Source organism: Xenopus tropicalis, chromosome 2, assembly GCF_000004195.4.
Source record: "Xenopus tropicalis strain Nigerian chromosome 2, UCB_Xtro_10.0, whole genome shotgun sequence".
NCBI lineage: Eukaryota > Metazoa > Chordata > Amphibia > Anura > Pipidae > Xenopus > Xenopus tropicalis.
Genome location: NC_030678.2, coordinates 104,661,643 through 104,675,391, shown reverse-complemented (window position 1 = coordinate 104,675,391; position 13,749 = coordinate 104,661,643). Strand labels below are relative to the sequence as shown.

Sequence of the window (13,749 nt, the reverse complement as noted above, 5' to 3'; positions counted from 1 at the left end):
TTGTCTTATAAATAAATCACATGGACAATCAAATAAACTTGCACAAATTATATAACTAAAGTACTGCAAATGTATGCATAATCCATCTTTAATACAATAAGGATTAACAATTAATAGGCAATTGAAAAATTATGGACAAATATTAATGGAACATGACCGGAGAACCAGCTATGCACGGCTTCACGGGCAAGAAATCCTCACAAAGGAAAATGTGAATCGGAAAAATAAAAGCAATAAGAATGATTTTATTTCAAAATCATGATTTAAACCACGGAGTTCCAATGTAATTGTATGTTAATTCCAATATGCCTCACAACTTTGCCCCCCCTTCACTTCCCCTTAGACTGCTTATAACTCTAGATTGTGTTAGCCTTACCCTATTGTCATGTACCAATTTTGTAGAACATTGCAATTAACTGGTTAAAGAAAAATGCTATAGTGGGGGTATAACTTGGGGAATTTTAGAGTAAACCAAGCTCTTTTGCTATTTGGAATATGTTTGTGTCTCAGGTTATCGACACCCATCTCCTACAACTGTGGCAAGGACAATACGAATTCTTCACACCCTCTTAGCACTTGTCAACAAACACAGAAATTGTGATAAGTTTGAAGTGAACACTGAGAGTGTTGCATACCTGGCAGGTACAGACATTTTGTATGGTTTTGTTTTTCAATCATGGCAGCAATTTTATATTACCATAACCTACAGTTATGGTTAGCGCAAGTCTAAGTGAGAAATAGATGCTTCAAATATATTACATATGTTGTGTATTAGTAATATCACTAATATGATTACGAAAAAAACGTATTAGTCATGATAATATCGTATTGGTGATCCAAAAGTCACAATTTTCGTACCGAACGATCGTGAAATGCAGGAAGACCTTTCCGACTTTGATCCTTCTGTGCATGATTTTGGAAGCCTCCCATAGGAATCAATTGCACTCTGCAGCTTCAACCTGGCCCAAGGAAAGTCATGATAACGAAGCTTGAGTGAATCCAAAACTTTTGTACTCGGCCCGACAATACGACTTTGTCGCACCAATTTTGTTGCAAAGTATGAAAAAGTCGCAGAAAATACGCTCGGAGAGTTTGAATACACACACACATACGCATTCTTTATAAACACAGAGGCACATTATAATCTGTTTCTCAACATGTTGACACACACCCTGCACCTCTGGTTAATCTGTAAGGCTAAAGTCTGCCGAAATGTTTAGCTAAATTTGAGAATGTATGCCCACATTTAGAACCTGCATTTGACTACATCTATTTCATATTTTATTGTCCATGTAGTCAAACTTAAATGATCTATATTGATTGCAGAGCAGCAGTAAATAAGGGACAAAAAGCTATATTGTCACAGAGAATGTTACATATGCAGTTTTTGGCATACAAGACATGCACTTGAAATGCTGAATTTACAGCTTTGACATGATGCAGTCGTTTTTAAGAAAACTTCTATTTATTTGACAATTTCTGGTATCTAAATACTGAAAACCACTGTTATACAGTGTAATTGGTAACTTTGTGACTGATCAGTGTGTATAATGGGAACACCCCATGGGCACAATATACCAAAAATAAAGAAAGGTAAATAGGTAAATTGCATAAAACATTAGACGCTAGTTAAATACAGCTTTAGTACAGTCTGCATTGCAGCACAGGTCGTATACAAAATTATTGTGGCTGCAGAAAAGGTAGCATGATGTTTCTTTTAAATAAGAGGCAAAATATTTTGTCAGGCACCCACCTCAGGACTGGTGGCACAGGTGAAGAGATAGAATAGGAGCTTGAATTTCTTTAATGAAAGCAAATGACTATTTGAACTGATCAGAAACCATATTTCTCTGTATTCTGTGCAGTGATTGTTGTTATTTGTGGCATTGAATATATTTCTGTTCTCTAGCTTTGCTCACTGTTTCTGAAGAGGTGAGGAGCCGATGCAGCCTGAAACACAGAAAATCTCTTTTACTGACAGATGTTTCAATGGAGAATGTTCCTATGGATACATATCCAGTGCATCATAATGACCCCACATGCAGGTACCTGATGTTTTTGAACATTCTAACATTAAAATTATGTCAAAATTTATTCTTTGTAGTCCATGAATTAAACGCCTGCTTTGAATGTGTTTACAAAAATGGGAACTCAAAAAGACACAGGATTAATGTTCAAACCAGCATTAGAACAAAGCTGGGGAATATGTATGCAGAATTTCTTTTTGTATTGCTGCAGTTCACTTAAGCTTTTCCTGTTTTACCTTAGAACATTGAAGGAAAACCAGCCCTGGTCATCACCACAAGCATCTGGTATGCACCTAGCTGCTAGCTACCCAACAGTGGGGCAGGTTAGCCCACGAACCAGGAAGTCCATGAGCCTCGACATGGGGCAACCATCACAAGCAAACACTAAAAAGCTTCTTGGTTAGTTTGCATGAATCAAGTGAATTTACAGTCTGTTTTGTTTTGCTGATGCTGTTGCCAAGACAACTAGAATACGTGGATTCTTCATTGGCTATTGACTTCCCCAAGCAATCTAAACATACCCACAGCTGCAACAGCACCGACCATTATATGGGGTCAACCTGCCCTTCCACACAGAAATGCAATGAAACTCAGAGCCCATTAACCTCCTGCTGTATGTTTTAATGTGCAAATCATATACAAAGGGGGTGATTTATCAACAAACTACTTTTTTTTTTTTCCCTCTCTATTACATTTTTTTTCCCTCTTAAAGTCAAATTTGAGTTATGATTCGAAAACTCGAATGTCTGGTAGTAAATGCAAAAACCCGAAAACTTGAATATAAAAATTCAGTAGGAGTTGTCATAGGAAAAGTCAAATTCAAGTTTTTTATTTGAATGAGTTTTCCTTATTAATAAATAAGCGTGCATTCGATACGCAAGTTTATTCATTTTAGAAAAACAAATAATAAATAAGCCCCAAATTGTTCTGGTGGGTCATGATAAACCTGGAATAGGTTGTGTGGTAAGAAGAGTACCACATACCTTTCAGTTTCCCCCTACACTTTTGGCTGATGTTTTTTAAAGTTTAAATGTATTCTGTCTATATACCTTCAAGCCAGTGGAACACTTATTTTAGCATACCTTTCCTTCCTTGTTTAGATGCATTGATACCACCTTTCACTGTAGTACACTAGTGTGCAAATATGCATTTATGTGCAAGAAAACACCTACTGTGAACTGTTGCAGGTAGTGTTGGATTCTCTTCTTTAAAAACACGTGTGTTTTTGACAAACTCTAGTGTGGGAGGAAAACCCTCTTTTTTTTCCAGCAATCTTTGCCAGAGATGGACAGCCGAATTTTCATAAATTTGGGTGTTTCAACTTCCAGTGCAGAAAAAGGTGGTTTTTTGTTTTTTTTTCGGTTTTTTTTTATAGAGAAAACATTGTTGGGTCTTCCCCTAAATAATCTTTTCTGGCACGTATAATTATATCAATTCAGGTAAAACCAGATAGATGTTAAGGTCCACTTTTTTTTGTTTTTTTTTTTGCTTAATCACCTAGGTAAGAGAATCTTTGTGATTGGGCTGATCTTAAATGTATGCCTGTATGTCTGTAAGTAATGATCTATACACACAGTTTAATCCTGAGATTAAATGTTGCAACTACTATTAGTAGAAAACAGAAGTCCCTTGGGGGGGGGGGAGTATTGTTTCATAGTTATAATTTGAATCAGAGTTGGTCTTGTGTAGACGATTAGTTCTCTGTCTACGCAGAGTTGTGGACGTTAGCCGCCATGTTCTCCATTTCCCTTTTATGTCTCACCCATAAAAGTATATCAGTAAGTTTAGAAGGTTGTTGATTCTTCCAAAAGGTGCACTTTTTAAATGAACATTTTGGTATGTTATAGACTGGCCTTTGATTAGCAACTTTTTGTTGATATTTTTTATAATGCTTTTTGAATTAATAGCCTACCCTTTTTCATCTTGCAAAATGCTATTTGGACTTTGACCTCGGCAACTATTGTTACTGTTACACATCTTTCTGTAGAGGCTTTCTCATATTCATCATCCATTTTGACTTATGAACTGCTGGTTGCTATGGTTAGTTGGACCCTAGTGATCATAAAGACATAGACATTACAAACTAGAAGGAAAAAAACCAAAACAAAGGAGACAAAGTAACCAATGAAGATCAGTTGTATTTTTCCTTAAATTACCATTGTTGGTCTAAGGGTGAGGACACACAGAGCTACTTAGTAGCAGCTACTTGTCAGGGCTACTAAAAGCCATAGAAAATACTGAGAATTGCCTCTGCTGAAACACACGTAGAGACGGTTATCAGTAAATGATCAGCATTGTCTATTTCTGTAGCCATGACAAGTAGCTTCTACTAGTAGCTCCATGTGTCTTTACCCTAAAGGTACATTTTAAGGTGAACTACTCATTTAAGTGATTTTAATTAGCACAACAAACATAACTTCATAAAGGGGATTTATTGTGAAGATGAAAATTTAATATTGGGCTTCATCATGGAAATAAGAATAAATATATAAAATGAATTAAACATTTGCTACTATTTTTGAAAGTCAAGTTTATCTTCATTATTCCTCTTTCTGCAATCTGACTGTCTGGCTGTCTTCATTCAGAAGTCAGCCAGATTTTGATTGAAAGTTAAGCAACATACATTGGTGAATTCTCCCTTTGCCTACTTAGAACAATGTATTATCCTGGGAGAGTCCAATGGACTCTATAAATACCTGTAGGAAGGAGTTGACATGAAGAGTTTTGAAGAGTTTAATACCTCTCTTAGTTTAATAATCAATTCAGTATTAAGTTTGATTTTTATTTTAAACTTTTATTATTTGATAAACTATTACTCACAGTATTACTATCACTTTAGGCACAAGGAAAAGCTTTGACCACTTGATATCTGACACTAAGGCTCCTAAAAGACAGGAGATGGAGTCTGGCATCACTACACCACCTAAGATGAGGAGAGTTGCAGAGCATGATTATGATATTGGTAGGTATTCATCTGAAAGCTGATGTTGCTACTATTTTTTTATTGCTAATGATTGAAAGGAAACCATTATTAGATATATCATTAAAAGGAGAAGTTGATTCATTTTAACAATTACTATATTGATCTGGTCAGTCGCTCCCTTAGCATGCTGACACTTTGTAAGAAGTATTTAGAAAAGCTGTACATTCAGTTATAATTATGAACTTGTTTGCAAGTTACCTCTGTATGCCAAATACCCTTACATTCATAAAAGAGTTCTGGTGGTCTTTGTTTAAACATCCCCAGAGCAGGCAAGTCACTGCCAGAGACATCTAACCTTAAAGGTGCTGGGGATTGGAATATGTGTCAGAGGAACTGGTTGAAGGCAAGCAACTGAAAGGAATATTGTTATGGGAAAAAATGTTCCAGCAGAATTCTGCATTGAAATCTGTTTTTCAAAAACACAAACACATTTTTTTATATTCTAAAGATTTCTCATGAGGCTAGCCATATTCCTCATTTCCCAGGGTACCACAATCATGTGACCTGTGCTCTGATAAACTTCTGTCACACTTTACTGATGAGCTGCAAGTTGGAGTGATATTACCCCCCCCCCTACCAGCAGCCGATCAGCAGAACAATGAGAAAGTAGCACTCCCAGTAGATATCCGAATAGCACTCAAAAGTAAGAAATCCAAGTCCAGCTTGGGACTCTTCCAGTTACATGGGAGTAGAGGAAACAAAAGGTTATCTGAAAGCAGTTGTAATGTGTAGCATTGGCTTTTTCTGAAAGCACAATGCACTGAGATGGCTGCCTACACAACAATATTACAACTAAAAAAACATTAGTTGGTTTAAGAATTATATTTTAAATGGTAGAGTGAATAAATTGCTACAGCGTAATTTAGAAATAGAAGTGTACCATAAAAATCATTACAGTATCCCTTTAATAGTAGCTGGATTTTGAACTATGTAGCAACCACTGGGAAAAGATAAAGCAAGAATTTTCAATTCAGAGCATGTGCTCTACTAAAGTAAAGTAATTGCCAGGAACATTATAGAAAAAACTATTCTAATATTGCTGTTGTTTGCTCAAACACTTTTCTTATATACAGTGTTTAGTTCTTATGTAGATACCATATAGGGGCATGATAACATGTTGATTAAAATGTTGATTTATATGTTTTAGACACACCAAGAATATCATCCCCGCAACAGCACCCTCACCTCCGGAAAGTATCTGTGTCTGAGTCCACTGTACTTTTGGATGAGGAGGTCCTGACGGATCCAAAAACTCAAGCTTTGCTCCTCACTGTTCTTGTAAGGAAACTTCTTTTCTTCTTTACTATGCACTGTTTCACCAAAATCGTGCCCTCAGACCTAAACGTTCTGGCAGCTTTGGAACTATTTATGGTCCACATTTTTGTTGCTACTTCAAGTCATTATTTCTGCTGGAGTGCAGAAAACATAAGTGTATTCTACCAAACAGATATTTCTTTGTATTTCATATTTATTTAAAATCTAGAGTTTCATTCTGTATTGTTTTTTTGTTTTATTTTTGTTAATAGGCTACACTTGTAAAATACACTACAGATGAGTTTGATCAACGCATCCTGTATGAGTATTTAGCAGAAGCCAGTGTGGTTTTTCCTAAAGTATTCCCTGTGGTGTAAGTAACTTTCTTTATATTTTTAGCTTGTATTTATTTGGTTACAGCATCGGTTCTAAGAAAAGCATATGTTGAAAATGTGTAATTTGTTCTTTCTAGAAGAGTGTTTTGAGTTCAAGCTTTTACTTTGAAGTGCAGTGTTGGTTGAGGGTCTACAATGTAAAATTATGACCTAAATTATATTAGCTACTACCTATGGTGATACACAAATGCTGATTTTAATATAGGTGCTGTTATTTTTATTGGTCCTTTTGCAAAAAGTTACATTTCATATTTTTTTTAATATTTTGATAGACATAATTTGTTGGATTCTAAGATAAGCACACTTCTATCTCTGTGCCAAGACCCAAATTTATTAAATCCAATTCATGGGATTGTTCAGAGTGTGGTGTACCATGAAGAGTCCCCTCCACAGTATCAGCCATCATATTTACAAAGTAAGTAATATTTCTGTACATGCTATACGCATTCACCCAGTTAAGTGGTAACTTAACTCTTCAGTTATTCTAAAAACCAAACAAAGTCCTGGCAATCTGGGTACTGATTTGAACCACTAAAGGTGGCCACACAAGTGGCGATTTGCGATCTTCCGAGCGACCATCGGTAGCACGAAAGATCGTACTATCAGCCACAAACCGTTCAGGGCTGAAACAGCAGATAAGGAGGTAGATTCAGGTAGCGATTCAGCGCTGAAGGCAGATTTTGGTCAGGTACCTTCTATGGCGCCCGATCAAAATCTTTTAACTGGCCCGATCGTCGAGTCGACCGATATCAGCAGCTTCCTGCGATATCGGTCGATTCGCAGACTTGCCATACACGCACCGCATATTGTACGAAACGAGGTTTCGTACGATATTATCGGTGCGTGTATGGCCAGCTTAATTCAAATGTTTGACAAATCCTAATTGTAAGTATTATGATACTGTCATATGCAGAGTTTTTAGCATTAGGCCAGAAAGGAAGAGATAAGCTCCCACAAAGGATGTCAGCCAGATGAGTTGTTACACCTGAATAGCCATCCTTTACATATTCAGCACCCCTTCAAGAATTCCATTAATAAGTCTCTAAATAGCCCAAGAAGCACGTATTGTGAATGCTCGGGTATTAGTATTTATATACAGGTGAATGCTTGTGTATTTGTATTTATATACAGGTGAATGATCATCTGATTAATTACATGTTCCTGCCCAGCCAGAAGGGGTTTAGGACCCTAGAGACATAATAATGGACAGTGAGCAATTATCAATATAGTGACAGTATGTTTATTTAGGCATCCCTTTACAGAGGTAGTTTATCATTCAAATCAGTTAAGCCTATAGTCTTAAGTACTCTATTAAATTTACAGGCACTAAGGTTATTTTGTCTGTAGATGTATGTTTTTGGAGTGTGGAAGGAAACTGCAGTGCCAAAAACCCACCCAGATACAATAGGTGAACATAGAAACTCCACTGAGGTAGTGTTCCACACATGTTACTGTATTAATAACCAGTTAAAAATATAAAGGTGCTCATTTGGTTGTGTTGTATATTTCATTGCAGATACAGTAGTATTGCAATGGGAAACCTTTTTATTTGTGGAAGTTGGGGAGCAGGACACTAAATATGGCCTAAATATTGGTTTGGCATATAATACATATGACAACTGGTTTGTGTTTTAGGAAAAGACTATCCAGTATTGGAATTAGCACTTCATAGTCATAATTTGAAATAACTTACTAACAAATACAAAATTTCTGTGCAATATCCCCAAAAGATAGAGAATTATCTGTGAAGAAAAAAAGGTAGAGAATTTGAATCAACCAAAGAAAAAAAATACATACATCATACAACAAATAGATTATTTACTTTCTGTTCTTTGCTATGTATTGCACTTAAAATTTCCAGTATTAAGTGGAAAGGTCTTGGATTTTTTTGGATGTTTTGTAATACAACTATAAGAAACTATTGCTAGTAAAATGATTATGACTTTATAGTATGTATGTATCTTCACTGCAGGTTTTGGTTTTAATGGTTTGTGGAGGTTTGCTGGACCTTTCTCCAAGGTATGTATATATTTTTTTATACATTGATATATTTTTTTTTTTTTTTACTATATAAAAAAAAAAATCATTGAGCTTCTGATAATTTAAAGGTGGCCATACAATCACTGATATTGTATGAAACGGTAATTGGTGCGTGAATGGTGGGAGATGTTGATCAGACAGGACTGAAAACTTTGATTGGGCGCTTTTGAAGGTGCACAAATATTGTAATGCTGAATTATCAGATAATTCCTTTGATTTTACTTTGATATCTGACAATTCAGCTCTTAACATTAGTAGAATGGCCAAACGAGCTTTCATACGATCAGTGGTCTTGGGAAAGATCATAATTGTAGCATGTAAGAAAAGTTTTTAATATGCAAAAAATAAGCACTTTAGTAATATTTCTGCTTAAATTGTTTTTCAGCAAACGCAAATCCCTGACTACGCAGAGCTGATAGTAAAATTTCTTGATGCCTTGATTGATAAATATTTGCCAGTAATTGATGAAGAAGCCAGTGAAGAATCTCTCCTGACTCCTACGTCTCCTTACCCTCCTGCTGTGCAGAGTCAATTGAGTATTACTGCTAACCTTAATCTTTCCAACTCAATGACCTCCCTTGCAACTTCCCAGCATTCCCCAGGTCAGTTTTAAGTTTTTAGGCACTTCTGTTCTAAATACAGAATTTTTCACTATGAACTTACTACTTTCTCAAAATCACAAAATAGCATACACATATTCACTTGGATTAGTTTTTATATTAAATAAGTATTTAGCCTAGTAGTATGTGGACCTATTAGAAATGCATTATTTGCATTCTCCTTATGTAGAATGTAACCTGAAGGTTTAAGGCAGGTGCGTTGTATTTGATGGCAGAGAATTTCCCAAAAAACAAGAAGACTTTTTTAATGGACCTGGCCCAGCAGTGATAGATTTCAGAAAGATAATATATAACAGGTTACTTGGCCATGGTTCAGGTGCTTTTTTTGCTGTCTGAAAAACGCGAGTCAAGAACACATCCATGAGACTGGCATTAGCCAGCCGAAACAATGCAGAAAATCCCCCTGCCATTTCCCTTTGACTTTGCTAGGAAATATGATAATGCTGGTAGAGCTTGTTTTATTGTCTGAAGCCTTTGTAGCAATGATGTTTTTCAAAAGAGTTTCTCCAATACAGTAACACTTGTAACTCATAGGTCTCCCCCGAGCAAGGAACAGGAAGTGCAGTAGAGATACCATGAGGCCAGTATAAGAAGAACAGCCTAATGTTTTTTTCTGTAAAGACTAAATGACACATTTTGGTCATTTAACCTTAGTGGCATACGTTATGTGTATGAAAAATAATTTATATATATTAATTCCAAACAAATTTAGAATGCATAGGCATAGATCTGTTAACGGAGTTATTTATTAAATTTAAATATTTAAGTGGGGCTGCTGAAATTTATAGCCGACATGTATACCATTTGTCTGAATGTTTTCTTTTTTCAGCCAATATCAACAAAGGTTGGATAAAAAAGAAAAAAACAATGTGTGTAAAGATACATGGTGTGCAGCTGTAGGCCAGATAGGCCAGTATATATATAGGTTCACCGTATATAAGTTCACATTTTTTTTTTCAGCATAAATATTCTCTTCTGAGAGAGATTCAATTTCTTCTTGAGGAAATAAAATTTTAACAACTTTTTTTGAATCAGTATTTTTAGAATCTTCTGCAAACTGTGCTACAGGTTATAAAGGGCACCTTAAATGTTTTAATGTACTGTGCATTATTTGGCCATCACGTTGTTGGACGTAATCACTGAAATCTTTTTGTCTCATCCATTTTAAGCTTTATTTTCTGTCATTATTCATTTTTTTCTTTTCTGTTCTTTTCCCCCTCACCCTTTATCATTGTGTGTCTGTGAAGCTTCTCTGCCTTGCTCTAAATCAGCCGTTTTCATGCAGCCACTCCCTCATCAAGGTACTTACTTTCATCCTATATGCACGAGCGAACTGTCATGTGCAATAGCTTGGCTGTGTGGCATGACAACTGGTTTGCTAATCTTGTAACCAATTCCAGGAGCACAAGCTGAAGATGGCGCTTATAGCTGATAGTAGTACCATGTAGTTCTCAAGCTGTTTTAAAGCACCAGTTCTTTGATCTTTATTTGGATAATGGTATGCCCCCAAAGTAAATTTCACTTAGGGTTTCAAAAACTGTTCCTACAAAGGCACTTGGCTCAGTAAATATGGAAATTGCCTTCTCTGATAGCAACATATAAACATGTCCTAGTGGCTTTGGAGACAATCACTGTTAACCCCATTTCCCTATAAGTTATGTGCTAATTAACCAGTATCACATTCAGTCTCTGCTAAGACAGTAATCTCATTTCAGTGCTCTTGGTATAGATGGTCAGCCATTTCTACAGACTTGATAAACCTTTGTTAATTTTGTAATTCCTTCAGATGCTATTTGAATGCTCTATATCCTATGAGTGGTTCATTGGTGGCCATTCAGGACTACTATGTGTTTTAGATGTATTTTGACCAAAAGAAGATTGCTTGGGCCAACCTTGTAGCTCCCTATCACTGCAGTTTGGCCATTTGACTCATGGGCCAACTAAGCAGTGCAGTTTGGTCATGCACATTTGTGAAAAATTGTATGTGATCCAAACACTTGAATAAGATGGTTCCTCTCATATGTGCATATGACCAGCTTACAGAAAGTGTTGGCTTATGGCAAGTGTTAAGGATTTAAACCTTTATTTCCGAGGATGTGGGTGTCTTTCAGCACTCAGGGGAAGGCCCAGTCTGAGGTATACTGTGTCAAAAGGATTTTGAGAATCAGTGAATAACAAACTATAAGCACTGGTGTTTTAAATACTGTGTAACTACATTGGTACCTTAGAAATAGTCTAAAGAGCCAAAATAGTTTTACTAGCAAAGTGCTATTTTAGATATTCTTTGTCAAAATTGTGACCTACTGTATGTTTTCAAATGTATGTAGACACCAGCTAAAGGGGGTAGTCCTTCACAAAACTTGTTTTCAATTGTACATATTGTTTAATTGTTCATACATCTAAAGGGGGTAGTCCTTCACAAAACTTGTTTTCAATTGTTCATACAAAGTAATTGCTTTTTCAATCACATTTTATTTTACAGTTATATTTACCGAATTTATTCTAAAGTGGTTTGTTTAAACTCTGCCGAATGTTTTTAAGGCAAGACCATGCCTCCATTTATTATATACTTGTGGGCCTTTTCATAAATAAGATAAAGCCTGGCATTGTGCCACAGTAATTGTGTCCCTAGGTTGCAGTAAAGTTTGCTTTTAAATTGCCCATATTGTGTTTCCTGGTTGCCAACATGTTAATCCTTAGCTGGCTGTTAATAGCAGTTAAAGTCATTCTTTTCTGCATTGACCTGCTGAGAATATATTTGATATGCCTCAATTGAGTCAAAGCTCTGTTAGTCTACTGTATATCCCACTGTTTGCATGGATATTCCACTGCATATATCATGGATAGGGGGCAGATCAGCACAGAAGGCAATTAAGAATTTCAGCTATTCCTTAAATGGTGTTAAATTGCTGTGCCCTCACAAAAATCAAGTGTTGGCCCCATGAAGCATTGTGATGTCCTATGTTGACTCAAGACACTCTGGTAACTCTACTTGAATAGAAGTACGGTAGGTAACCAAAATGATTGAGCTGCTACTGGGAAGCAGGAGAAAGGGAACCAAAACTAATTACTGTTTAGTTAAGGTAAACTAACCCTCCCACTAGGTTTTTATTGTTATATAATAAATTGTTGGCATTATCAAGGCATTTAAATAACACCATTATACACCCTCCTACAGAAATAAAATAGGTTGCACACTTCCTGTAGTCTGCTTAAATAATCAGCTAAATATGTACAGGAAGGACTCCAGCAACTGGGATGCCAGGATTTGCCCTGGTAGGCAGGGGTGTAATTACAGAAGAAGCCATGTTAATTAAATCACATTTTTAAAAATGATCTCCTTTTTCTCGCTAATAATGAAACAGTACCTTGTACTTGATATAATTACACCTTGTTAGATACAAAACAGTCTTATTGGGTTAATTTAATGTTAAAGTGAATTTTTAGTAGACTTAAGGTATTGAGATCCAAATTAAAGGAAAAGTAACACTAAAAATGTTTAAGTATAAAATCTTCTCTACCCTGCCCCAATAATTGCCCTATCTTGCACACCATTTATTATTTTGAATGCTTTATTAGAAAATACCTACTAAAACTTGGCTTCCGGTCATTTGAAATAGGGCGATACGGCGATGCAGGGAAGAATCTACTCTGCAACGATCGATTGATCTAGCCTAGCCTTCCTTCTTTATAGGAAGGAGTCAAGCTAGGATTGATCAATCAATCGTCGCATAGTGGATTCTTCCCTGCAATAAATGGTGTGCAGGATAGGGCAATTATTGGGGCAGGGTAGAATAGATTTTTTACTTAAAATTTTTTTAGTGTTACTTTTCCTTTAAAGGAAAACATCAGGTCTAGAGCATAACAGGTCACATACCTGTGCAGTGATTAGGTTTTGGACTTGGTTGTGTTGGGCAGGATGTGAAACATGATTTCTCAGTATCTGTAATATCTCTGTTTGTTCTCCTTAAAATGAGTGCTATAAGTAAAGTTAAAGGGCACCTATCACCCCTATATTGTTTCCCCCACCAGAGGTGCGGCATAATAGGTGCCTTTTAAAGTGATACTGACAAGAAAAAACAACTTTTTAAAATATGAATCTACATAAAAAGTTACCTATAGGTCATGTTGACCATTTGTTGCTGATAGACCTCCTTCTATAAGTAATTGTTACTTGAAGTTCCTAAACCTGACTGTTTTGCCAACCTGACTGTCCTTTCTCAGCCTGTCAGTTATAGCTTCTAATGCTAACGGCCTCCTGTTGCACAAATATGGCTGCCCCCTCATAGAGGAACATGGGGGATCAGATAGGGAATGTCAAAGCATCTGACAATTTTTTTCTGACAAAAAAATTTATAAATAGCATGCAAAGACAGTGTTATGATAGATGTAAAAAAGGGTTCATTTCTGGTGTCAGTATCCCTTTAAAG

At 36.1% G+C, this 13,749-nt stretch overlaps 1 protein-coding gene across 4 annotated transcripts in view; it reads left to right on the top strand.

Annotated features, from left to right (window-relative positions):
• The window catches only part of nf1 (neurofibromin 1), a 139,302-nt gene that overhangs the window by 112,572 nt on the left and 12,981 nt on the right, over window positions 1-13,749 (top strand). For 3 of the 4 annotated variants that reach the window (XM_012957569.3, XM_002936819.5, XM_018091613.2), the window contains 9 exons: window positions 511-642; window positions 1,910-2,045; window positions 2,269-2,426; window positions 4,867-4,989; window positions 6,158-6,288; window positions 6,537-6,637; window positions 6,932-7,074; window positions 8,632-8,678; window positions 9,085-9,301. In XM_012957569.3, coding sequence (XP_012813023.1) covers window positions 511-642; window positions 1,910-2,045; window positions 2,269-2,426; window positions 4,867-4,989; window positions 6,158-6,288; window positions 6,537-6,637; window positions 6,932-7,074; window positions 8,632-8,678; window positions 9,085-9,301 — 1,188 coding nt within the window. Of the gene's footprint in view, window positions 1-510; window positions 643-1,909; window positions 2,046-2,268; window positions 2,427-4,866; window positions 4,990-6,157; window positions 6,289-6,536; window positions 6,638-6,931; window positions 7,075-8,631; window positions 8,679-9,084; window positions 9,302-10,566; window positions 10,621-13,749 lie in introns of all 4 variants that reach the window. The other variant, XM_018091610.2, reaches the window with a different exon arrangement.